The sequence below is a fragment of the Caloenas nicobarica genome, chromosome 2 (genome assembly GCF_036013445.1).
Source record: "Caloenas nicobarica isolate bCalNic1 chromosome 2, bCalNic1.hap1, whole genome shotgun sequence".
In the NCBI taxonomy this organism is placed as follows: domain Eukaryota; kingdom Metazoa; phylum Chordata; class Aves; order Columbiformes; family Columbidae; genus Caloenas; species Caloenas nicobarica.
In genome coordinates this window covers 49,458,382-49,486,171 of record NC_088246.1, presented here as the reverse complement: position 1 = coordinate 49,486,171, position 27,790 = coordinate 49,458,382, and the positions used below count along the sequence as shown (strand labels likewise).

Below are 27,790 nucleotides of genomic sequence, written 5' to 3'. Positions count from 1 at the left end.
ACGCCGGAGCTGGGGCGGCGGGGCGCGTGCGACGGGGGCGGGCGGCGCGCGGCGCTGTCGTTGCCGGGTCTGGCTGTCGGTGGGGACCCGCTCGGACCGGTGCTGAGGAGCGACCCCACACCCCCCTCCCTCCCTTGAGCGGCGAGGGGCCGCCCCCCGCTTCCCCGCAGCGACTCTCGGCGCCTTGCCGTGCCCCTGCGAGCTACCATGGACAGGACCGCCGTGGCGAAGATGGGCGCGGTGGCCAGCGCTAGCGTGTGCGCCCTGGTCGGCGGGGTGGTGCTGGCCCAGTACATCTTCACCATGAAGAAGAAGACGGGCAGGAAGACCAAGATTATCGAGATGGTACGTGGTAAGAGGCCGGGAGCGGGGGCGACGCGGAGGAGGCCGGCTGCCCTCCAGCTCCGGCCGCACGCCCTCCTCCTCCTTCTCCTCAGGCCGGCGCTTCCCGGGTGGGCCGGCTCCCCACGGGGGTGTCCCTCCCCGCTCCGCAAGGCCGCCCCCAAATACCAGCCCCTTGCCCAAAGCATTCGAGTCCCTTCTGCCTCTCATACGTGCCCTACAGATCCTACCGTCGGCGGTTCGTCTGCTGGCCGGCACCAAAAGTTAAGATAGGTCTCCTCTCCAGATCTGTGGGGCTGTGTCTTGTGTCCGCCCCCTGAGGCGAAGGGGCGGAGGAGGGGTGTTGAGCCCAGTTTCTGATCCTAAGGACAGACACTGGAGGCAGGGGCAGCGGTTCCACCACAGCATGATCCACCCACTCTGGAAGTGTCTGCTCTACCCCGTCTCTCCCTCATGTCCCTCATGCGTAAAGCTATAGGTCTTGGTGGTAATTTAAAATCCTGCTTGTAACTCATTTAGAAGAAAGGGAGTGGGGGGGTGTTCAGCCAGCTGTTGAAACTGGGAAGCAATGTCTGTTCACAGTTACTATAAAAGGAAGATGGAGCTCTCTCACTACTGCCCCTGTTAAACTTATTTAGGGTATTATTCATATTTAATTATCTGCTTATCAGTAACTGGATGGTAAAATGTCTTAGTTTAAATAATATGCTGATTACGCTGAAATCCTTCAAAATTTGAGTTTTTGATTTGGACACCACTATACTGAAGAACAGAACTGAAATTATCAAGTCACTTGGTGTTACCTGATGGATATTTTGTGCTCTTGATTGCAAAACCTTACTGCAGATTTTTTTTTTTTAATTAGACATGGAAACAGATTTTGCTAAGAACTAGGATTCTGTATGTGGATTGTGAGCTGTCTAACTACTCAGTTGGTCATGCGATGCAACACTTGCCAGTGGAAGTCATAAAATGCAGTTTGTGATAACGTGGGTCCAGAGAAGAATTCCACTGTGCATTTTTACTTATCATCAAGTCATCATACTTACTGTTGAATAAATGTTTGGATGCTATTTCTAGTCATCAGTCACATCATTCAAGAATTTGGAAGGGCGGTGTCTTGCTTTTTAGTTTGTGTGAGCCCACTTACAACACCTTGTGGGAGAGCAGAATGTTTGGATTGCCACTTCAGAGAGGTTTTAGATCTATTTCTTGAAAAGGACTTGGACTCTATAGGAGGATTTTACAAAGCACATTTGAAAACTTACAGTGGCATAACGCTGGTTAACTATAAATTATTCCTTTTTTTTAATTCTAGTACTGTAATACTAGAACTTTAGAGTTATGTGGACAATATATAACATTTAAAAGACTGTTTTAGTTTATCACAAAAGAGACCTTCCTTTGAGCTTTGGGGAGAAGGTGCCGTTTTCCAGTCTGTGATTTAGTGTAAGTTAAGGTGTGGGGGGCAACAATACGGTTTTGTTGAAATGTATTTCTTCTAATACATGAGTTACCAGGCTGGTCTTCTGTGTTAGATTAAAATTACAAGATTGTTCTTGTATTTTCAGTAGATTTTTTTGGTTCAGGTTTTCTTTGGGGAACATTAGACTTTGGTTTGATTTATAGCTTTTATCAAAATCAGTTGGGAGCAGGCCTATTTACACCTTAGTTATGTGACTTCAATCACAGAATCATAGAATACCAGGTTGGAAGGGACCACAAGGGTCATCTGGTCCAGCCTTTCTTGGCAGAAGCAAAAGCATCCTCACCAGTTAAATATTATTTCATTATAATTAACTACAGCAATTTTTTAAAACTTTTTTTATTAGTTAAAATAAAATTACATCAATATAGGATACAAATGTAAGTAAAAAGCTGACTTACAGCAGCATTTAAATGCTAAAAAGACAGCAACCTTTACAAATCAAATATAATATCTATAAGACAAGTTAATATCAGGGATTATGATGCCAAGAATGCTTAATGTGAAGAAAAGTGGAAAGGATTCTCAAGCATTGTGGAAAATATAAGGGTAACCATATTTCCCTGTTGAATAATAAAAATCAATAAATTAATAAATATCTATCTCACATTTCAGTAGATGAATTCTTTAGCAAAGTAATCACCCTGGTACGCAAATTCAAGCTTAATAAAGACACCATAAAATTACTGTACCTTATTTGGAAGCAAAGGAATAAGTTTGTAATTAAAGAATTAATGTTATGTCTTCATTGACCATCTGAAGTTTGTGAATACAGAGTTTCCCTTAGGCAGTGATACATGTAAACAGAGTTACTTTTGCTCCACTTCTGAAGTAACAGAGGCATTAACAGTAAATATATAGCCAGTCACATGAAGTTTTACTCTGTGTATTAAGAAGCAACTATCTCCCAGAGCCTTCTGTTTTACTTTGCACAGACAAATTGCCGTTTCTTTGAAACTGTAGAAGTATTCCTACAGTCAGGTGAAGGTAAAACTTAGCCACTAGGTTGCTAACTTTAAAGAGAAGGTTAATAATTAATTAGATTCTTGAAGTAACTTATTAGATAATGTTTGATAGCTTCTTTAAAAAGAGATTAGACCTTACAGTAACATTCAATCTTTTGGATTTTTCAGGCCACAGACAAGTTTGCAACAAAGTTGTGGATCCTTAAATAGCAAATCAATTCTGCTGACAATAGACTCCAGTTTCCTGGTTACTCTTTGCAAAGCATTTTAGAAACTTAGCAGAAAACAGGTGTTCACAAACTAGAGTGAAAAATGTTGCCCAAGTCTTTCAAAACCACTCATCTGTAAGGAATAGCCCATAATAACTAAAATATGGGGTTAATGTAAGAAAAACTGCTTAATGAAATAACAGTATTTTTTATTGTTCATCTCTTTCATCAACAAAGTCATTAGAACCTTGCATTTTTTTAGCAGCTTGTTCCTCAGTCTTTTTATTGAATTTGCTTTATAAGGATGAGAACTATAGTAGAGGTGGTTGAAAACAGAATAGCAGAATACCTTAAACTGAGACTTATTCTTTCAGGTTTGTTTTCCAGCAAACTGGGCAAACAGTTACATTTGTCTATTTCTCCATTGAAATTTCTCCTGAAGTGAGAGGATCTAATTACCTGCAAAAACATACTTTGTATCAAATTTCAACAACAGCAAAAAACTTAAAAAGCAGTTTCTCATTTTACAGGAAACTTTTCAACCAGCAGTTGTTAAATGTCCCTGGCCAGTTTCCTTTTTAATATGTTGGGGGAGGAAAAGAAATTATTATTATTTACTTGCCAGTCTCTGGTGACACTGGCTTCTTATTTCATAGGGCATCAGAGTATTTGTGCCACAGATGAAGGATACAGACCTTTTACAACTGGCAGCAATCACGTACCACTCCACTTCTTGATTCTTGTTTTGTTGTTAGTAACTAGTTGTTATAGTAACTATGATGTTGTTACTCTGGCATGAGACACTGATAACCTCCAACTGGAGAATAAAGTAAAGGAGTATGTAACATGTAGCATACATATGCAAGAATCTAAATGGCTAGTATGTGAAACTCCTTCATAACTTTTTCCTTTACAAAGATGAGTTTGAGCCTAAGCAAACTGGAATCAATAAAAGGAGAATGGAAGGAACGTGGACTCCAATGACACCACTGCAGGACACTGTCACTTTCTGGGTATTTCAGTGATAATATTTAAAATCTTGTGACCTTGAGAGCTATCCAGTGAGGTGATCCATGTGGGAATAATACTGTTCCAAAGAATGGTGCCGTGATATGAACCTAAGTAGTGAAAAGTGAAAAACTCCTGAGACCTAATACTGCCCTTAGCTATTGACGTGTGACTATAAGCCCATACATTACTAGCAACTAGAGTATTGGAGTAATTTTTAGAATATTGTTAAAATTTTAAAACCAAGTTAAATTTGATGAGAGTACTGGAGATGCCATGTAACTATTTCTATTAAAATTGGGTTTTGTTTAGACTGTATTCCTCCATAGAAAAATGTCACTGACAGAGTGATAAACACCAGCATTACTAAAATAAGGTTGTATTGCCCACAGGCTTTTTGAACAGATAATCATAATATAGAATAACCTAGAATGTGGCTTGTAAAGCACGTTTACACAGGCCAGGAAAAACACTTTAAGCATAGCTCGTGTTGATACAACTTAGATACTAATAATAGGTTTATATTCTCACTATAAAATAATTCATCTGAAAAATTTAAAAAATTGGATCCTAGGAGAAGAAAAATTGATGCAGTGTTTTCTTCTAACACTATTAAGAATCAAAAAGTCTGCTATACAGATTATGTACATACTAATATTTTACTTTATTTAGTATAATAAGCTGATCCTACAATTTAACCATCTGTTTCAGAAGTAGATTTTAATTTTCTGAGATTGCCACTGCCTTTTTCTCTTTTAATTCAGTAGGTCTTGAAACATATATTCTCACAAGGAATGGGTATTGGAAGATGGATTAAATCTTTAATTCTGCATTAGTTTCTTTAGGACTCATTTATACTAGTTATAACAGTTATCAAAAACATGATGATGAAGTACACCTCAAAATTGAGCTCCAAGTAGTAAATATAAGTAACTGCCAGGATACGATATATGTTGTAGGTATAGACTCTGAAGAGCTTGTTTGCTGCTTTCTTTTATCTTTTGTGTAAAGTCTTTCTCCAAGACACAAAAACAATCTTTCAATGAATCATTATGCCCTGGAGTATGTTTGCCTTTTCATAAATGTTGGTATGTGTTAAGACATATTTTCAAGTGATTTTTCTCTTTTTTGTGATAACTCTCGGTTATTGGCTAAGGTATATGGCATCTGTTCTATTAAACTCTTTTTACAGATTAAGACCAATAGCAAATACTTCAAGTATTAAACATGTTACCTTTAACTGTCAAACAATATAAGCAGTAAGAATATTTTTTACTTCTCTGAATACACATATCGTTGCAAATTTGTTCATACTGTGAGTTAAAGCTGCATAGCATTTCAACAGTCAGTCTTGAGTTTAAAAGAACTATGAGCTTTTACAAAAAAAAATATCTAAATTGATCGATATAGGCATTTAAGAGACCCAGGGCATGGACCCATGCATTTATAGGCAGGAGAATACTAGCTGTAAATTCAAAAGCAATTTAAAATGTACCTGTAAATGTAAAAATGTCACAATTTGTGTAAGTCTGGAAACTTCAAAAATACCTGAACTTTTGAAGATCTTTCCCAAAAAAACAAACAACCAAGCAAACCAAACAAAAAAAAAACCCAAACAAAACAACAAAAAATCCATACCTGCCTCTTACCTTTTATTTTCACTTGAATGGATTGCATAATGCAAAATACATAATCTTTTTCTATGTTGGTTAGTTCCAATTCCTGATTATAACCTTGAAGCCATCAGCCCCCTTTCTTCCCTCCATGTGTGCTTATGCAAGCATACTGCATATTTTGTGCAAGTATACTACAGTATACTCTTCACGTTCTTTGAAGAGTACATCTTGGAGAGAGTTTAAGGAAGAATATCAGAAGAGAAGTATATTGTTATGTTTTATTGCTATAATTTGGTGCGTTTGTCAGATGGTAATTAATTTTCAAGATTTAAATTTTAGCTAGTGGAGCTGCAGCAGACAGTGTAGAGCAGCAGGTGGCACTCGTGTGAATTTTGTATCTGCACAGTAGATCTCTGAAGATGGATATATGCTATTTTGTAAATAACCTGTCATTTAAGAAATCCAGTCCCACAATGACTGGTATTTCTTGGCCACTACCAGACTCCAGGTCAGACACGTACAACTGAGCTGCTCCTACATGCAGAGGGCCTACAGTAGCAGCTATTTCTCTGCTGCCTGTCAGATGTTCAGCACAGCAATTTGGCTGATCTCATCACCTGCTAAGTGCAACTGAGAGGCAGGAATAGCTCACAGCTATTTGTCCTGGCCTCCTTTCCTCACAAGTATGCAAAGATATAAGGCCAGATAATACTGGGCAAGAGAGCTGGGTAAGTATACTGTGGTGAAGGATGTGGAAAATAAAAGTTTAGGACATGAAGTCTAACTTTTTCTCTGGGTTTGTTGCAGTCACATTACTGTGCAGCAGTTGATCTGTAGGGACTATTTCTTCCTGGGCAGAGATCTTCATATAGCAGTAATGTCAACCAGTTATTGGGCACCAGCTGCTTTCTCTTACCCCAAAGTAATCAATCACCAATGGTCAGCTGCTGTAAAACATCAAAGAACTTATGACGACTGCAGTAGGCAGATTTTTAGTCCCATGTCAATCATACAGCAGCTTGACTGGCATTGTGCCATTAAGTTGGAATCTGTGGCTCTTGTGTTTGTCACCTCTGTCTTAGGTTTGTATGTGTGGAGTTTCAAACTTTTTAAGGAAAAAAATATTGATGCTCATTAAAAGTCCACTGGATTTTTCTAATTTGGTTAATCCTTATATCAACAGTGTGTTTTACATGAATGTTAAAAAAAGATGAGGCATTTTTTAATACAAGTGGACATGTGCATAAGGTTGCAGCACGCAGGTCAAAGAAGACATGTTGAAATACTAAAAGTTATTGTTTTCTTTTTGTTCAGTAGTGCCACAGAAGAATACAGAACTGCACTGACTTATCTCAGACAATAGTTACAAAAATATTTGTAGTAACACTTCTATAAATTATGTAAATAATACCTATTGCTAGAAGGAAATATGGCTTCTGCTTTCATATATACCAGCCTTTTAAAAAGTTATTTAATTTGTAATTTTATTTTTTTAAAGGGGTGGGGCAAAGCTCAGACTTGGACACTGAAGGTTCATTAAGTGTCTGAATACAGAATTTCAGATTTCTTTAGCAGGTTTTGCCACCAAGAAAGATTCCTGTTCAAATGTACTTATTTTTACTTGTTTCCCCACTTGTTAGCTGTAGCTTCCTTCTTGCACTCTTATATGAAGAACTGTTTGTCTACTTTGCAAATTGGATCACTGAAATAATCCAAATTTATTAATGCTGACAGAATGAATATCAGTGAAATGTACCATTAATCTTGTCCCTGTAAAGCTTTCCCTCTGTTGTAAACTTACTAGTTATCAGACTAAAAGTGTAATTTTTACACTTAGCAGTTATTAACACAACACTTATCCTGGATTCCATCTGCCTTTACAGTGTAAATCAGTTATGGGTAAGTCTCAACCTGATCTCCATGTTACCATGCAAAAATTGTATGTGAAACTGATGGGTGGGAATCAGAACAAAGCATTGGCAGTATTGGTACATTAAAAGTAGTAATAGTGGTATAGTACAAAGTATAGTAGTGGTCGTATTGCCGCAAACTGGTTTTGAACATGTCCTATATCACTTGCAGAGGGCAAATACACAGAGATGCAAAAAATAAGGAGCATCCAGGTGCATCTTTGAATGGATCCAGCAGTCAGAAACACCCATAAAACAATGGGACATGGAGGCGAAACCATCCATCATGCCTCAAGTCATCATGCTGCTATTACCGTTAAAAAGAGTGTATGGTAGCAGTATTTCATCTTTAGAGTTAACAGATTATTTTTTTCAATAAGTTTAAAGAAGGGTCTGTACTCAAAGAGATCCTAACAGTTAAAAACTTAATTAGTCTCAATGTTGAACTTTAATTAGAATATTATATTAGCACTACATTCTTCCCTCAGAATTGTAGGGTCTGGTGATGCATTGTAGATTAAACTTTGTCCTGCTGACTTTGCTTTCAAACTGGGTCCTGCAACTCCACTATTCAAGGGTCAGAGTTTATTTGATCTAGATACAGCATTCTTAGGCTTAGTGAAAAAAAAAAAAATCTAAGCAGACCTTTTTTTTTTTCTTAGAAGCAGATAAGAGAAGAAGAGAATCAGCAGCAACTGCTTCAGTCCAGGCCTTGGCCTTAATACAAATTCTGTTCTAGATAGTGTTACATGAGAAGCTTCTAGGGAAACAAGCATTCGTTTTAAGTTCTTTCAACACATGCGCATATAGATATATACAGGATATTTAATTATAACAAGTATACGTGCAAATGTACAGTTTGGAGAAAAATAGTATAGGTCATCAAAATTACATTATTATGCAAGGTGAGCTTTTGCACACCTGATAGCTAATTAAGAATTTATAAATATACCACAGTATCTACATACTGCCAGTTCTTAGAATCCAGTATAGAATTTGACTAGGTATTTTGAAGAAGGATTAATTGTACCAACAACCTCACCTGTAAGCATTCTTTCCATTATAAGAGAGGTGGATCTTTCAGATAGCCAGACTCCAACGTCTGTTCTGTTATCATAGCAGTACTAAAGAAAAATGAGAGTACCACTCAAATTCAAAAATTCGGATTTGTCAAAAATGAATTTTTTGTATCTGTGCTCTCTGAAGAAAAAACATTAGAAAAAAAGGAAGGATAGGGTAAAAAATAAGATACTTGAAATTAAACTGAAGCACTATCATGAAGAGCAAATGATTCTCCCTGTCATCACGTTACAAACAGGGAGTGTTGATTTACCTTCCATGAAAGGTCTTGCCTGATACAGATAGTATCATCTGTCTAGCGCTGGTCTATAGCAGAGGCCCAGGGGAAGCATAAGAATGTGTCAAGTTGTCATGATTTTTTTTCCAGAATGATTTCCCAGCCTCCAGCAGCTTGTATTTCAGAGACAGTGTCTGTAATTTAAGATGAGCTTTTTTAATGTTGTTATCCAGTACCTTTTTAAAGCTGTGTGAACTTAAAGTATCACCAGAGGGGAATTCTACATCTTACTAGTTTACTTAGTTTTGTGACCTGTAGCTGACTACTTTCATTTGTTTTGAATGTGCCTCCTGTTAATTTTAGTTGATGACCTCTATATCTTACACTGGAAGGGATGGTGAACAGTCTTTCCCTGTTAACCTTTTTATGCCATCCAGACATTTCTTTTCCAGGCTGAAGAATTCTATTATATTCAATTGTTCACTGTATGGAAGCTTTTCATATCATAGGTCATCTTTACAGCCCTTCTCAGCGCCTCTTCCAGTTCTGCTCTACCCCCTGTAAGGCAGGGCAGCCAGAACTGCATTTGGTAGTCAAGCTGTAAGTGCATAATGGATTTATAAAGAGGCCTATCCAGAAAACCTTGGTAGAATAGGCACCAGTGAAATCTAAGTATGAAGGCCATGAAAACAGGCTCAGTTTTCTTCTGCTCTGCATTGATTGTCACAACTTTGATTTCTTCTTTCAATTCTAGGTGGTTTAGAAGCCATTTGTAAAATTTAAGCATAATAAAATAACTTCTTTTGTTGGTCTGAGCTTGCTTACATTTAGTTTGGTTTGGGGTTTTTTTTGGCAAGGGGAGGAGAGGAATGGTTAAGAAAAAAAGTCAGGTTAAATTCTGGCTCAACTAGGCTGACATTTATAGACCAGTATTTCCAAGATACCTAGTTACTGACTGAAGATCATTTGATCATTTCCAGATACTCTCTGATTACTAAACAATGCATAACTTTTTTTTTTAACCTACCAGTTTCAAAGATAAAGATTAATTCCTTCCAAAGTGAGGAAGTAGGAGCAAAGTACAGAGATGAGGTGATTCCCCCAACATACAGTCAAAGGCAAAAGGTGCCTGCCCTGAGCTGTATTCATTCAATCCCAGAATCTTCAGAAGTGGTTCTGTACCCCATATATTCTCTCAGAGACTGATTTTTTTCCTGGAGTAATAACTGACAGGAGGAGATCACATGAAATACTGGAAAATCAGGCCCTAGTTAATATTTGTTCTTCAGAGACTTCTACAGAGCATTGGAAATAATGCATAAAGTGTCGACTTCTATTGCCACAGTCGTTACAGTTCCTTCTGAGCTTTGTAACGTGTAACAATAACTCTGTGTTTGAGAAATATGTCTTTGATTAATGTATAAGTCCATCAAAACCTCTTGCCCCCATATACTATTAGCTGGACTTCAAGATACCAAGTAAGCAATGTATTTGGCTTGCCTTCATTCCTGCTTTCTTGTAAAATTCAAAATGTCTGTTAATTTATCACCAGCAGAGATCTCTGCTTTTAGAGTGTTTTCGTAAGCACAAAAGGAAGGTGCATAAGAGACAGTGATGCTGCAGTATCTTTTATTCTCTCATCTGAACAATCAGTTCCATATAGAATTCCAAGTCATGACTTCCTACATGTTTCAAATTGAAGGTAAAAACTGTATTCATTTTAGATTTCCAGAACTGCAGAAACTGGTTGTAAAAAAAAAACAAAAAAACCCCAAAAACAAACCAAAACCAAAACCCAACCTTCCAATTCTGACGTCATTGATCACAGAGTAACTACCTTGAGAGATCATTAAACCAGAATAATTCATCTCACTGCATGACCTCAACATAAGATAATCATTGTTCTTGTGCACTGCTTAAAACCTTTGCTTAGTCCTAATGAAACTGATAATCTACTCCATGCTTAAAAGATGTAGTTATCTTGCTGAATTCAACTGTCTTTATGTAGCCTGACTTTTTAAATGAATGACAGTGGTTTTATTGAGATGCTCTTTTTCAGTAAGTGCAACATCATAGTGATGGTTTTATTAAACACAAGAGTAAATACTTAACAAGTTTAGCTGTTCTTTAGACATTTAAGCATATGTTTTAGCACTGATAACTTTGTGCTTAATACAGCCATAAATGCTCAGACTATAGATGATCATCAGTTATCTCTTGTCTTATAAAGGAAGATTGATCTCTGATCAGATCTAGAAAATCTCTATCAAATAAAGTTGCTAAATATGTCTTGTGATAATGTTTACCTCCTCTAATCAATTCTGTGCATGCATTTATTTTTGCCTTTTTAAAATATGATAGCTGAGTAGACAACACAAATTCTCAGCTAAAATGGTACTGCTAAGTCTTAAAACTATTCAGGTTAAGATCTTCACTGTAGCATGTATCTTCTCTGGATTTGTCACAATTTAATGAATTCAGTCATTAACATGTTCTTAGCACTTTTCCATGGCAAGTGCTATCCAAGCTCTTTCTGTTTAAAGAATCTCTTACATTCCTCATGAGTCATCTCTTCAATACACACACACTTTCATACACAAATAATATTTCTGTATTGCATCATACCAGCTGTAAATATGGCTAGCATTTTTTTACACCAAACCTGTACTGGAAAAATAAGTGGTATCTAAAATTCCTGCCAGGCATCCTTCTAAACCTTTATTTACCCCAGCTTCATCAAACTGAACGTTTATCTTCTTTTCCTTGTAATTGTCACTTACAAATACAAAAAACTATTGCTGGAACCAGTATGCTGCTCATTAACTCTGTTCACTAGGGCATGAATAAAAATCATGTTTTAATTAAATTCATTTATGTTGGTTCTTCTGCTTGATTTTGGTACTCGAGTGCTAAGGTTCAGTTAGTTTTCTGTGTCTCGTGGAGATTATATCAAGTAGTTTGGTTTGGAAAATATGTATTAAGTAGACTTATTACAAAAGCAAAATTAGAAAAAAAAATACAGTTCCCTAATCTTTAAAATTGATCCCTGCAATAAAACAAGGTGTTTCTCAATTAAAGTTGGGCAATATATACAGGGATAGATTCAAAGTTGTTCAGTTATAGAAGCTCACCGAACAAGAACAAAAGGTAGTAAACTCATGAAAAGCCACCAACTAATGTTTATACTGTAGACAGGATTCAGTCACCTCTAATTTTTGTAGCAAATATTCTAATTCTAATGAACAGAATTGAGTATTAAATATGATCTCTTTCTTGATCTTTAGAAGCCGATGTCAGTTTAGTTGAAGTATTCAACTTTTTACTTATAAAAAAAAAAGTTCAGCTTACTTGCTTACATAACGTATCTGTGCTGTGCTAATTTCTTTTGACAAATAGGTGCAACCTAGGGCAGAGGTGTGTAAGGGCTAGTAGAACCAGTTTTTCTTTGCTCAATACTCTTTGAGAGCATCCTGAATCTCTACAAACCAAGTTCACCTAACACACTACCATATAAAGTTGAACCTTTTCCTAGTCTGATATGAATGACAAAACATCTAATGTTTTAAGTGTTGAGGTTTTCTTCTCTCTTTTTCTGCACAGAATATTCTGCAGTTGAGATATGGCCCTCAGCCAAAGAGAAAAGGTTACAATAAACCTATCTGCTGAAATAGCTATACCTCTTTAGTTCATGGTTCTTAAAATATATTTAAATGACCTTTGGTATTGTCAGAGTAGAAATGTCATGCTGCACTTTGTTTCTGTCTCTTTAAAAAAAAGAAGTGGTAATTTTAATTCATCTCATACCAGAAGTTAAACACTGTAAACAAAATGTTCAACTGACTCAAATCAGCAGTAACAGAACATGGTCAGTAGCAGCTATTGTAATTAAAGTGTTGACACAAAGGTTTCTTAGAGTTGCAAGACGATCTTCCTTGTGTTGTAGATGAGGAGTTTCAGATACGGCATTTTCATTAAAGTGAAAGTACATGTTTTTCTAAGAACTAGGTGTTGGCTGTATTAATGTTTACAGAAATTTCGCTCACGTCATTTTCTATCTCTTTCACTAACACCGTAATCATTCATTTTAAATGCTTTCTAATTAGTCTACTATGCCAAAAATTAGGCTGTAAAAGTTGGACTGAATTTCTGCAACTCTTTTCTTCAGTCTTAAATTGTATGTAAATTTAAAAAAACCCCACATTTGTTTGTTTCCCCAACTTTCATCAAGAGCAAGCTAACTTTCTTTAAATTCTTGATAGCATTAGAATTAATTTTCAGTACCATTGTCACCTTTGAAATATACTAAAGCTCAAAGACAAGTACTTTGCAAATTGAATATATCAAGTGATGCCTTTACCTGAACTACATGATTGATCTAGGAAGCATATTTTACTTCATTGTTCATAAGACTTTTTAAAATTGGAAATTCAGCACTGACATAAGCTACAGCTTTTTGTTGTATAAATAATTCAAGTTTATTAAAGATACTGCATTATACATAGCTTTCCCAAACATTATTATGGAAATACTGTGAACCAAAAGCATGCGAACTACATCAAAATACTATAAAAGGTAACATTCCCTGTATGTTGCCTATTGCAACAGTGTACAAATGTGACAACAAGTAGATTAATAGGAGCTGGCAAATAGCAAGGCCAAGTAAGTTCAGTTTACTGTTGTAATTACTGTTTGTAGTCTTTGCAGGGATTATGTTGTATTTCGAACATAGCTTTCAGACTGTTTTGCTGCTTCGGGATAGAGCAGACCTTAACATGTACATTTTGGGAGATCTCGTTCAATTCTAAGAGGATAAGTGTTGCTGAAAGTTGCATGTTTTCTATCAGCTGAAGTATTCACTGATTGTTTAATTGGGTCAAAATGCAGAGAGCACAACTGGAAAAAATGAAAGTACTCTGTGCAGGTCAGAGTCTAAAGAATCTTGAGAGTACATGCTGGCCTACGGTTGAAATGTGGACACAAAACACATGGATCCACTGTACCGTTCAGAAAAAAGTCTTGATTTTTTTTTACATGTAGAAAAACAGCACATCCACCTTAAAATTTTCATAACTAATGAATTTCTAGAGTCCTGGTAATGTGGGGGGAGTGGGGTTTATAGCGTATGGGGGTTTGGATGTGCTACACTACTAATCTGCCCTTGCTTCAGTTCTGACAATTGCACTGGTCACATTCATGGCTACATATGAATTGGCCTGATGTTTGTAGTTAGTTCCAGCAGCCTGAAATAGTGATCACAAACCTAAGGTTGAACATGAGTTATGGGATAGTCCAGGGAAGCTTGCACTGTTGCTACAGCAAGAGTTAACTTCACCTGACGCTTCCAAGCATTTACACAACTTCCAAGTGTAAATATGATTAGACAATACTTCCTTCATGCTCTCACAGTAAAAAAAAAAAAAACCTTTTAAATACATCTTTTGTGTCACCTAGTTACTGTCTTTGATCAGGCAACATGCCGAATGACAAACTTCTGAAAGCACGTCGAGTTGCCTTGTCTCAAAAATCCTGACAAACAAGCCTCCTCGATTTCCTGTTTCAGTATCACATAGATAATTAAAGTCAAAGCAAAGATTAAGTAATTAATTCTCTGCTTCTACACAAATAAATGTGTGCTCCCGTGTAAACATTAATGAGACCGTGTCAATAAGCTGTAAGAAATTTGTGGCACTCTGCAACAGGAAATCCTAAAATACTTGGAAAGATTTTGTAAAAGAGTTAAAAAGTAACAAAGTAGTAAACTTCTGCTTTGAAAAACAAGTGCCTTCCTTTGCTGGAGCAGCCCAAATTTGCCTGCTGCATCCATGAAAGCTGTTCATTCAGTGAAGGTCAAAGGTTTTGTTGTTGGTACACCAGCTGATCGGCTGTAAGCCTGACAGGCTGTACTGCTGAGCACAACAAACTGCTGCGCAGTGCTGATGTGCGTCACAGGACCCTGGGGTTTTGCACGGGGATTAGTCAGGCTGTATTTGGAAACGCCCTCAACTGCACCTTGTGCTGCTATATTAGTGTTTCTCAAGCAAGAGGAATTTTCTTTTGCTTCTGCAGCTGCTCCTGCAAAAACCCTCTGGTAAGTGTGCATAGCTTCTGTCGGCAGTACCAGGGTTATGAGCTGAGGCATTACTCACAGTTGTTTATTGTGACAAATTGTATTTTTAAAATAAAAATTTGATAGCACAGAATTGGCAACAGCATTGAAGGAATAAATGTATTTACCAGTTTTTATTGAATACTTTAATTCAACTTAAATGTTTCTCTACTTTTAAATATGTATCAGAGTAGACTTAAGTGTGGGTATATTCAGAGTGACATAGCTATGGACCATGCATGTCTGCTTTTATTTCTGTACAGCAGGAATAGCAAAGATCACATAATATAGCAGACCAATTCTTAAAAGGATTTGGTTGGTTTTTGTTGGCAGCCTGTATGCAAGCCCTGCGTCTCTGGACTCTGCTTGCCACCTATGCTGTTGCAGTAGGACAAAATCAAGGACAGAAGAATCAGGAGTGCCCTAAGCTCAACGCACAGGTACTCTCCGTTAAAAGCACAAGAGAAAATGCTGTTGTCATGTTTTCTGTGAACGCTCTCCAGATTTTTTATATGTTGGGGTTTTTTTTTTCCAAACTAAATATCAGAATCCAGTCCATTAAGTGTAAAAATATGTAAATAAGTAAACCAAAAAAAACCCAGGAAAAATTATTTTTAGTATGCATCCTATACCATTTCTTAAAATAGCTTAGGTAGTGAAGCTGCTTCCAGTTATTTCATATAACCTGTGTTGGGTATCTAGTTTTGCAGAATGTTATCAAGCAACTGTGAAGATACTCAGTGTTCTGTTGTTTCACTTCCATAATAACATTTGCCTATTTACTTTTTAGATAAGTAGTCTTATGGCTATTTCTTGGCAAAACTTCTGAAAGACTAATTTGGTAGTTACTGAGAATTTCTTACCATATTTGAGTTTACATCGTATGAATATAAAACGTTATTATGTTTTGGGGTTTGGTGATTATAAACTAATAAATATCTGTCCTGAGCTCAGGTTATGCTACTGACTGATGTGACTGTACTCGCATCCAGTAGCTTTTAATATTCCTATCTAAAAGATAAGCCTACTAACAGCTGGGGCAGCTAAGAGAAACCTCTGTTGCACACTTGGACCAAAATTCAAATTGTCTGAATTAAAGCCAGAATTTGTTTTATACATATATAAGTATATATAGATGGAGGAAAAGATACACAGACACTCCCATTCTGTGGTTTTTGTTATGGCTTCCCCACTTCTTGCAACTCACACATTGCAAATAGCAGAAGTTACATGAAGAAACGTGCATGCTTTTCAAAAGCTTTTCGGTAAGCTTGGTTTTGTAGAGTAAGTATATGAAGGTAATGTTCTGTAATAGTATGAAAAAGAAGAAGGGGGTGGAAAATAAGATGTAAGTATAAATTAAGGAATGTGACCCTTTGCTTTATAATTTCACCAAACTGTTACTTTCTTCCACCAAGAACACTGAAACCTATTTTCTGCAGCTTGCCAGGGTATCAAATTTCACAGCTATCATGATGCCATGCCCTGCCTTTTTTGGTGCATGTCCATAAGTAAGTGTATGTCATAGCTAGTCTCAGACCTTGGAATTAGGCATCTGCAGTTCCCAAAATAAATGTAATTTATTCTTGGTTTATACTCTTTTACCTGGAAGCTGTCACCATAGACTAGAATTAAAATTTACAAATAATTGAATCCTATCCATTTTATCACTTTGATCTTCATTTTCCTTGTTCAGAAATAATATTAATACTTCCCTCTCCTTGCCAGCCCAACCTTGTGTGTCCTCTATATTAAAAGTTAAAAGGTTTGGAACCTAGTCTAATCTAAGGGAAGGTTACCAACAAAGTAGAAAAAAAAAAAGAAATTGCGGGATAACTGAAATTCATATACTGTCAATAGTATTACAGCTAGTTTTTATTCATTGTCTTATCACTTTTATGATATTATGGTCATCTGAAATTTGTGGAATATTTGTAATATGTTGTAAGTGTGAGAACAGTCATTATTCAGAATTACTGACACCTAACAAAGTACTCTATCAATCATTGAGAATTATAGAGAAGTTCCCTTGAAGTTTTATCCACCCATAATGCAGGGTGTTTTCTTAGCAGTGATATTGGGGACTAGATTAGTCTTTGTAAACTAAGAAAACTTTGTATTTGCCAAGTAGTGTAGGCTTTCAGGGTACCAATATAAAAATACTTTGCCCTGGTTTTTTATATCCTTGGTCAAAGCATGACTTAGCAGACTTATGATGATAACCTCTTAAATTTTTAGTTATTACTAGTAATATTTCAGGCTGTGTATCAGAGTTTGATTGTGAAATGAGCCATATCTCCATGTAGTTAAGATAGCAAGTCATTCATCAGCTCATCCTTCCTAACTTAAAATTACAGGTAGTGAAAACAACAGAAGGTCCCACAGTTGTCCTTTATACGAAGCTTCCTTTTTTATTGGACATTATTATTTTTTTTTCTTTTTTAATCATAGGGGCTTAGCATTGTTTTGCTGGGTAGGGGGAGGGAAGTAACTGCTCTACCTCCAGCACTCAGTAGATTCAAAAGTTCAGTATAATCTTAACTCCAGAACATGACTTGACACGTTGTGCACACAATCAGTTATTAATTCCCTAGGATACCAGATTGGAAATGCCAACTATAGCAGCTGTGAACTCACTTAGATACCTGCATTTCATTTTAGTGAGTATCACCAACTCTTGTTTTATAATCTAACTGACGCAGCATGTACTTAGATATACACTGTCTCAAATACTAAGAAAACAATATATATAAGCAGCACCCAGATACAACATAAAAGCAGTTCTGTTTGCACTCCTGCTATCCAGTTATATATGCGAAAACTTATTTCAAAACTATAATTCAATACAGTCTTTACAGTAAATACTTTTCCTCTTTATTTAAGCCAGCTACACAGATGCATGTCTTATGTACTAAATAGACTTGTAATTTTCAGAACTATCCTTGTTGTAAATGACCCATTCTGTGGTTTGTAGGACTGGGGGATTTCCAAACCTGCGTGAATCCATTACTGTTCATTCATCAAGGTATGACTATAACATTGTCAGCTACAAAAGAATTTCCTGCATCCTTATTCCAGTTACCTGCTATCACAAACAAGCAGATCTTGCCTTTTCAATTATGCAATTAAGCTCAACCTTTAAAATAATCTTTTTCAGTTTTGTTCTCCTTGCTTCCCTTGGAAAGCTCCTTATGCAAGTCAGAGACTAGAAACTTGTAAGTTATTTGTGGCCAGTGTGTATGCCAACCACAAATTACCTTTGGGAGTTGTCATCTTTTAATATGTGTGTTAAATGAGATATCGGCCTCTGAGCTATTTCAGTAATGTATAGCTGTCCTTGGTAAGAAAGCTACACTCTTCTCACACTTTCATAAAATGACAGAATGAATAGGGGCACATAAGTGATTCAATACAATGTATTTCCAGATGTCAGAATGAAACATGAATTCCTTTTCCTGTGCTTATATAGTTTTAGACCTGTATGTGGAAGCTCCTTGCTGCAAAAAGCTTGCTTTCTTGCCTCTGTTGGTTGCTGTGGAGTATTTTATTTCGTTTTTTCTCCATATGTGTTCTTCCCAGTCAACTGGTGCATCAGAATTTTGGGCCTTTTGTGTATACTGAGTTGACTCCTAGAGCTCTCTTAAACAATTCATAGAAAGACAATTTTAGCAGATTGACTGGACTTTTCTTATTAGCATTTTTTTACTCTTTGTTCTTCCATCTGTCTTATCAGTTCTTTTCAACTTGAATAGGCTTGTCTCTTTCAACTATGAAGAATAGTAAATATACAAGAAAAAAACAAGACTGGGCTGAAATGTAAGACATTGAAGGAGACAGGTTGCCAGAAAACTGGTGACTGCTTATTAGACAGTTTTGTTTACTTCTAATATAATAATGATAAAGCCTAAATAAAAGAACTGCTGCTTAATGTTCAGTTGCAGATACGAATACAAGGAAATAGTGATGAGGACGGTGGCTATTTTGACTAACCATATTTGGCTGAGGCTTTATCAGATGCCATATCCGTAATGAAGACTTGTTTTTGCCTATGAAAGTGCCTGCAAGACTGAAATTGTCTGGCTTATACTTGCTGCAGAAGACTATATTTTTTCCCTAAATTAAAGTACTCTTCAACTGAATTCAATTCTTGTGTACAAATGAAAGACATATTAGAAATAAATGAACTTTAAAAACTGCTTTTGAGTAGGAGTATCAGTTTACAACATCAAAGCAGGAAGCTTTCATCATACTTAAAATCTTAAGCAATGTCTTGTTTAACATCATTTACTGAAGTGTTTACTAAGGAGGTTTTTCCTCGGGTTGTTTCAGAAACTTACGAAAGGCCTCCCATCTCTCCATCTCCCTCAACATCTGTTCAGTTTAAATCAGTTATATTAGGAAGTCTATTGCTTAGTATGTAAGTAAACCAGATAGTGTTTGAACTACTTCTTACAAAAACATGCATTTAGATTTCACTTTTTTCAATTTTTGCATTCCAAGTCTAAAAATACATATCTAATTTTCCTCCTGAACATCAAAGGAATTAATCAATTTACAGTGAAAAAAATACAAAACAGAGTCAAATTGCTTTATCTTTCATTATAGAGAAAAGTGCTGTATACCCACCAAGCAAGTGGTAATGTTACTTTTGTCTACCAGCACTGCATAACATTAAAAAGAAATACCATAAAACACCTTTAAAGAGTTGCAGATTGTTAATATTTTTTTTGTGAAGCTAGATCCGTTGACATATTTCTGCTGAAAATTGTGAATGCTTTGTAGATGTATTTCTCAAAAGAGCAGGGGATTATTTAATGCATATTTTTCGGGTGGTTTTTTAACACTCATTAGCTTTCTCAATGATTCCCAGCCTGGGATGTAGCTGATCGTTGGAAACCAATCCTAATCTACCGTTTTTGAATTTGCTGTGCTAATAAAAGTAGCAAGGCACCGCAACCGCATAGACGACAACGGTCTTGGTTTAAGAGATGCCACTTTTACAGAAAATGTCTTTGCCATAGGATGGCAAAGGAAAAAAAACTTCCAAACTAAGTGAAATTAATTGAGTTTGTGTCTTTATGAGACTTACAAAGCAAAGAAGTAGTAAACCTTGAAAAATTATCAGAGACTTGCAATTAGGGTTTCGGAAGGATTTATGTTTTCATTAGTATCTTTGAGGATATCAGCCAGAAAGTAGCAGTAAGCAGACTGGGGATTATTATTATTTCTTATATTGAAAAACAGGAGCACCGATGTGGAAGAAATGATACAATCCAACAAGACAAAATGTAAAATCCAGCACTTTGTACAACTACCTGATTCTGCCTAGGAGTAATTTTGAAGAATACTTGGTCATTACTAACTGAATTTGAATCATTAGCACCATATTACTACTAACAAAGTAATATATTCAAATGTATATGCAAAGGTATTATTCAAAGACAAGGGCTGAAGTCCATCCAGGTATGGATGCTGTGTTTTAAGAACAGTGTGGTTCAAATGGATGGGCCAGGAAAACATCAAGAATTTTGAGAGGTTTAGAAAACTGTGCTCTGCAAAAGAAGAATTAAAGAAACTAAGGTTCTTTAGTTCAGGAAGAAGGGAAAAATACCCACTGAGCACCTGTGAAAAAGAACCCTTTCCTCCAACGAGAATGACCTAAAATTATAGTAAGGAAGGTTAAACAGAGACTAAGTAAACTTTTCTGAACATAAAGACAGTCGACCACTAAAATACATGGTTGAGGAAAGTGAAAAATATTTGAGCGGAGTTTCAAAGAATGGGTTAGACAAGTATCTGCGGAGAATGATGTAGCTGGAATAGTTTGTTCCTACCTGAGGGCAGAGAACTACAGCCAATATTTAAAGGTACCTGCAGCTCCTTCTTCTCCCTGGCACACGTGTCTTTTCCATTACAGAAGCATGTGTTTGCAAGCCTTGAAAATATCATCTTTTTCTCAAATGATAACCTATTTGCAATTAGATTGCAAGTTGGTTGTTACTAATAAACAAAAGCCTTGGTAGGGTCAAGAACAGGAAGAGAATGTGTTGTGTGGCAATTGGTGATATAAGAACTCTGGTTCCAGAAATGTGTCTGAAAATAGAAGGTGGTTTGGTTTTTTTTGTTGTTGTTTGGTTGGTTGTTGTGGGTTTTTATTATTATTATTTTAATTAGCTCATTGCAGCAAAGATTACATGCTAGGTATAAGAAAAGAAAATCCGAATGATCAGAATGTGGAAAATGTAATTCCTAGCACTTCTTCATCTCTGAAGTTCTATATACCAAAAATAAAATATACTCCTCATGTAGGCCAATGGAGACAGATTACAAATGTCTGATGCCTTTGCTTTAGAAAGAGTCCATACATTATTTTAAAGAAAGGAAATACATGCTAAATCAGGAAATTTTTGTCAATACGTAGTTCTTTTACCATTTCTCCAAGGTTGAAGAGAAACTTTTAGAGTAAGGAAAGGCTTGGTGGGGAAGGTGTTGGGAAGGTGTTGTTTGGGGAGGGGTGCTTGTTGGTTTTCTTTTTTTTTTCTTTTTCACCAAATTCACCGTTTATCATAATATTCAAGAAATATTCTTCATTCAAAAGGAATATGTGGTGTGAGAGCATATGTTACTTCAAAAGTGTGCAGTAAAATAGGTAATGGAAAACGAAGACTGGCAAGGGAGCAGGAGTTCCACATGGCCTTGTTGTACTGGAATACTCGGTTGCCACGTGCAGCATTCTCAGCAAAACAATGGGTGTCTAAAATCAGCCTGTCTTCTTTATCTACGTTGAAACTTTAAGGGCACAAAGACCAACTAAGGTTCACCATCTCCAAGTGCCATACTTGAACCACAAGTTGATCCCATCTGTCCTGTTTCTGTGTATCTCCCTTATTTCCTACAAATACAATTATCTTTTCTGTGTCACTTGTTGAATAATTTGATTTCAGGGAAGGAAATGAAAACAGATGTTGAAAGCAAACAGAACTGTATGCAGTCATCAGTTAATACATGCAGAGTATTTTCTGTTTCTTCTTAACTTGCCTTTCTGTCCTGAGCATATCTTGATGTCACGTGAAACTGTTTATAGATGCAGAGCTTCCAGTCTGATGGATAGCAGGTATTTCCTAGGACGTTTTCCTCTGTAAGTATATTTTTGTCTTTGTTCTTACTCTTCATAGATGCCAGAATTTCAGAAGAAGACTGTCCATATTAAGGACCCAGAGAGAGTAGAGGAAATTATTTGTGGCCTCATCAAAGGTGGAGCTGCAAAGCTTCAGGTAAAGATAGTATAAGGTTTAACCAGATTGGAATGAAAGCAATCATGTGATTGTTGCTCTATGCCAAAAAAAAAAAAAAAAAAAAAAGAAAAAAAGAAAAAAATATATATATACATATAACAGAAGTCAGCCTTCCAGAATTCTCCAATATTTAGATATCTGCTAACTCTTCTAATAGTCCTTGGTGATTCAACTATAATTCAGCCAGTAAATGATATAAACATATAAGCGTAGTAATTTTGAGAAATATTGTGACCAAAGGAGTTGGAAAAACAGTTTTCTTAGAAAAAAACCCTATTCTTATGGGATATTCTTGCTTACAATAGTTCAATAGAATAGGGCGATTTCTGTGACACATATGCTACTCAGCTGTAACTATTGTTGGTCATTCAGAATTTCTAGCCATTCTTTATTTTGTCCCTCCGTATTGTAAGACAGTTTTGCTTTTTCTTTCCTTAAATAGATTATTACAGATTTTGATATGACATTAAGTAGATTTTCCTACAATGGAAAAAGATGTCCAACTTGTCATAGTGAGTACTTTTTTTTTTTAATACAGATTGGTTTGTTCATTCCTTTCAGTTTTTCCTGGATTCTAATTTTCTATCCAATTTATTCCCTAATATGTGAGATTTTATATTGACTTGTTACCTAACCTGTACATCCTAATGAAGAAGTATTCTAGTAACTGTCTATATGCGATTTTATGTATACATATTTTAATCACAATCTATGTAAATGAAAATCAGATAACTTGTCATTCACAATTAAAACATTAAGTTCTGAACAATAAAGAAGTTAGTGGCTAGATACGATAGGGTTGACTTTTATTTTTAAGAGCGCATAGGAGTTCTGATGCCTGCAAGAACTGGATAGTAAACTCAGTATTCTTGACATTTTTATGCCATAGCCTTTTAGAACAAAGAGAATCCATTTACTAATGAAGTGGAAATCCTAAAACATATAGGATGCTTCCTGGTAATTTCAGAAACAGTTAAATCTCAAGAAACACCTAAGAGAGCTTGTAACTGACTGTTTAATTCAGAGATGAGGGGAAAGACATCTTCATGCTAATGAAGAAAAATGTGCCTTTTACTGGTTGCTGGTAAGAAAAGTTCTGAGGAAACCTAGTGGTGTGTCATCAAACTTTGTCATCTATGCTATTTACACTATTGTAAAGTAAAAGAAATATACCATCTTGTTTAACACTTTTTTTTTTCCACCTCCCTAGACATCATTGATAACTCTAAGCTCATCACAGAAGAATGTCGGAAAAAGGTAAACAGAAAAACTACTAGCTCTTGCTTTGTTGTACAGACGACTGTTATTATTCCCTGGCTGTGCTGTGTGTTGAATTACACAACATGAGGAAAGAGATACTTTCAAATCCTTAGAGCTCTCTGAGCTTTCTCGCTGACTGTGAGGCATCCAGTCACTAACAGAAGTGAACAGAAATATCTGGGTTCTTGATAGTGGCATGTGATTCAGTTTAACAGCATCCACTTCTTAAGATATGTTTACAAGCTGTCTGTTCAAAGAGCATTTCAGATTCCATTTTATCTAAATGTTACCAGAATAAAGGAAGTTACTTTAATTGGTTAGATCGAATACTAAGTGTTATTTTACAAAAATACATTAAACATCTGGGGTTTTTTTCCCTTCAGTTACTGCAGCTGAAAGAAACCTATTATGCTATTGAAATTGATCCAGCTCTCACTATTGAAGAAAAATATCCATATATGGTAGAATGGTAAGACACACCTCCCACCTTCAAACTGTACTAAGATTAGATTTCATAAGTTCTTAAAATTAATGGCAGTAATTAGCTTTTAGCTAACACATTAACTGAATTAACCTCTTGGAGCATTGTGTAACACCTGTGTTTGCTTTGCTGTTAACTTAAATGAGCAAGAATTAACCATACAGGATGATTTTCATCACAAGATTTAGTGAAAGATGAACCTTTATAAGTCAATTTCCCCTTTACAAGTCGATTTCCACCCATTTTTTTGTTTATATTCTAGGTACAATAAATCTCATGCACTACTCATTGAACAAGGCTTACAAAAGAATAAGTTTGCAGAAATTGTGAGGGAATCTGACGTTATGCTGAAGTAAGTTTCTTTTGATTTGAACAGTACTGTTTCGGAACATTTTCTGTAGATTCTTATTGTGTGTTTTCAAGGGGGAAAAAAACAAAACAACCAACCAACCAAAGACATTCCTGAAAATGTGACACTGTAATCTGGGAACACAGTGAACTCTTCATGCCTCTGCTTTATTGATATTTTGTAGCTAAATCCTACAATGATCACACTGTATAAACTAGAGAGCTTTAAAAAAAAAAAAAAAATTTGAGTCGGGTCTCTACAAACTTAATTTCTTTCAACTTTCATCCTCTTGAAATTGTACTGGTAGCTCTTCGGTTTTTTATAAGAGGAATGTAGAGATCAACTTTGTTCCTTTGAAAAACATTTCCTGTAATAGTTTTATCCAAGATAAAAATGCAGTGACTTGAGGAATATGTTTCATATGTTGCATTAAATATTTTTCTTCCTTTATGGCCAAAGGCAAGTTTAAAAGCCAGCTAAATCCTTGCTTGAAATGTGCTGTGGCTCCCATCTCTCTTACATTTCTCCAAAATTGTCTGTAAATTTTGGACTACTGAAACAAGATGTTACGACTTAATTTGTGGAAGTGTGTGTTTATCATACTGAGTAAATTTCTCTCTTTTGCAAAACAGACGAGCACACTGTCTCTACCGGTTTGAAATATTAAGTCCATGTGGATTGAATCTTCATTCATAGGCTAAAATTCCCTCAAAAATTTTCATCATAATTGTTTTTTAAATGTAAATTCTACCAATCAATGTCTGCATGTAGAAAGTGTCTAGAGATAATATTATCTTATTCCCTAAATACCATACATACCTTTGATTGGGTACTGAAAACTAAAAAGCTTCAGGAAAGAGTGACAATAAATGTTTCCAGGATTTCAAAACAAAACAAAATTTGCTTTATGGTAATAACTCCCTAGAAAGTCCAATATTTAAGCAAGGAAGATTGAAACAAAATGTACACCCTGATACTAGCTACAGCAAGTTCTGCTAGTTACTGGCTTTTTCTAGGGTGTTTGGGGAGGGGCAGCTGTTTTTACATCTTTAAAATATGATTAGGTCCTTGGGGAAAAAAAAAATTATACAGATCAAGATCAAAGAGCTTGATGCAAGAGTTTCTTGCTAAAACTTCATGCTTTATATTAGGTTGATGGTTCTTGCTAAGCTGAAAAGGCAAAGTGAAGGAAATAAAGTGAAATGCTCAGGGAAATTATTTTTCTTTTCCAAAGATGGTGTGAATGTCTTCTGACTTTTCTTGGCTTTCTTTACCTGAGATTTGATTTGTTTTTACATCCTGTGTTACAGAGAAGGATATGAGAACTTCTTTGATAAGCTCAGTGAACATAATATTCCTGTGTTCATATTTTCTGCTGGGATTGGGGACATTCTTGAGGAAGTTATCCACCAGGCTGGAGTCTACCATTCCAATGTCAAAGTGGTTTCCAATTTTATGGATTTTGATGAAAATGTACGTATGAAATAACACATTTCAACATGACTGTTTGTGGTATTTAGTAGCTATTTATATGTATAGTACAATATGAACATTTTAATGCAACAGATGCAGCCATCTGCCCTCCCAAAGAAAATGAGAATTGCATACTAAGCTCTCTCCCAGGCAAAAAACAACCAGAGTATAACAGTTCAAAACCTGTCAGTGTGGTGTGACTCAGACACCATTCATTTCCTTCAATGACAACCTCACACTTGGCCCAGGACAGCGCTGCTCATCCTCCATGCAGGAATAATCACCATCTGTCTCGTCTTAACAATGCTATTACAGTCATTATGTTATTTAACAGTAATTTATCTCATTCATCATTGGAGATCACATAGTTCAATGCTAGTTCAACAGTAACATCGGTATTTTATTCTAGATTCTATCTTGTCTATATGATACTAGAAATAACTTCATTGGAGTTTTTTCTATAGGGAATATTAAAAGGATTTAAAGGAGAATTGATTCATGTTTACAACAAACATGATGGTGCCTTGAAGAATACAGAGTACTTCAAACAACTAAAAGACAACAGTAACATCATACTGCTGGGTGATTCCCAAGGAGACTTGAGTATGGCAGATGGAGTAGCAAATGTTGAACACATTCTTAAGATCGGCTATCTCAATGATAAAGTAAGTAGCCTTATAACATTGTGAACTTCCAGTGAAAGATTTTAAGTTCAAAACCAGTTCATTATTACAAGTTTCAGATATGAAAATTGTTTGGCCCATATTTGGTTTTAAGATTTCAAACATATTTCATGGATTTTTTGCCTCAAGTTTTTTTTTCTAACCCATAAGCTACAAAAACACAAATATAAATTGCTTTGGGTTTTGTAGTGAACTACTTCCAAAATGGTATTTTGTTGAGAAATAAAATTCAGAGGCTAGAGAAATTAATTCTCTTAAATCCCTGTGGCTCCGTCCCATACTGGATTTGTAACTGAGCAAAACTGTAATCTTCAAAATAACGAATTTTTTTGGAGGAGACACAGAACTGATTGTTCACTAAGTTACAATGCACGTCCATTTGCATTCAAAAGAGAGAAAACTTCGGGTTTGCATTTCTCTCTGCCTTTCAAGAAGTTGAGGAAGTAGTTTTTCTTTCAGTATATTTATGTGTGAGAACCTGGAATAAACGTGAGGTATTCTACCCTGAAACACACAGTTATGTCAGGCCACTCCTACTCTGTCTTCTCATAGGAACAATGCAGATTTGCGTGGCTCATTCCCTCGATTTGGTGGAAAGACTGGGCAATATTTTAATGCCCAAAAGTCTTTCAGTAATTAATTCTATAACTAAGCGGACCTTTCTCTTTATCCCTTCTGGAATTAGGTAGATGAGCTTTTGGAAAAATATATGGACTCTTACGATATTGTCTTGGTGAAAGATGAATCCCTGGAAGTTGCCAACTCCATCCTACAGAAAATCCTGTAAATTGCAGTCTCAAGTCACTCCATTCCTTCCAGGAGGCAACTGGACAGAAGAACACACGTCTGCTATCTTAGATGTGTTTATTACTCATTTACAGAACTGTTTAATTTAATTTAAAACTTTTATCTTCATTTTGGTATTTTGAAATACATATGCTATCAATTGTCAACTAGAGGCTCCTTTTACCACTCTTACGCTGTTCTTTATTTTCTCACACTCCTGTTACAACTAAATTTAAATTGAATTTGTAGATGTGATAAACTGCTGCTGATGGGATACCATGGTTCACTGTCTTTTAATCAGGCATTTCAGAGGAGCATTTTAGAAAATGTGGCTATCTTGTAAAATTGAAGATGTAAACATTCTGTGAATAAGCAGTGTGCACATTTGTGTTGCCTTTTCTTCTTTCAAATAAGATATTTCAGTCTCAGCTGTACCCTGAAGGATCTTACTCATATGCTACAGACTTTCACAGAAGTTTTTCATACATATATTTTTCTTCAGTAAAAATGCTTTATTCACTTAA

At 36.0% G+C, this 27,790-nt stretch overlaps 1 protein-coding gene and 1 long non-coding RNA gene across 7 annotated transcripts; both read left to right on the top strand.

Annotated features, from left to right (window-relative positions):
• The first annotated feature begins 8 nt into the window (after window positions 1-8).
• NT5C3A (5'-nucleotidase, cytosolic IIIA) lies at window positions 9-27,790 on the top strand. 6 transcript variants are annotated; one of them, XM_065630329.1, is made up of 10 exons: window positions 9-319; window positions 15,273-15,379; window positions 22,115-22,213; window positions 22,677-22,746; window positions 23,445-23,491; window positions 23,878-23,963; window positions 24,238-24,327; window positions 25,635-25,797; window positions 26,262-26,462; window positions 27,166-27,790. In XM_065630329.1, the coding sequence occupies exons 1-10, from the start codon at window positions 208-210 to the stop codon at window positions 27,265-27,267; spliced, it is 1,077 nt and encodes a 358-aa protein (XP_065486401.1). In that variant the 5' UTR covers window positions 9-207; the 3' UTR covers window positions 27,268-27,790. The 6 variants fall into 6 exon arrangements, with proteins under 6 accessions (XP_065486401.1, XP_065486396.1, XP_065486398.1 ...); XM_065630326.1 differs by having other exon boundaries at window positions 268-345; XM_065630328.1 differs by lacking the exon at window positions 9-319 and adding an exon at window positions 14,770-14,915 and having other exon boundaries at window positions 15,268-15,379.
• On the top strand, window positions 17,977-19,366 carry LOC135986343 (uncharacterized). Its single transcript, XR_010605871.1, has 3 exons — window positions 17,977-18,154; window positions 18,692-18,755; window positions 18,875-19,366. It is a non-coding gene; the product is annotated as an uncharacterized LOC135986343 (long non-coding RNA).

Excerpts from the sequence above, each read along its gene's own strand:
- NT5C3A (XM_065630328.1), top strand. The coding sequence starts at position 14,770 with ATGTGCGTCACAGGACCCTGGGGTTTTGCACGGGGATTAGTCAGGCTG. Across the intron at positions 14,916-15,267 it reads GCAGCTGCTCCTGCAAAAAC|GGCAGCCTGTATGCAAGCCC; the intron begins CCTCTGGTAAGT and ends TTGGTTTTTGTT. Across the intron at positions 26,463-27,165 it reads TCGGCTATCTCAATGATAAA|GTAGATGAGCTTTTGGAAAA; the intron begins GTAAGTAGCCTT and ends TTCTGGAATTAG.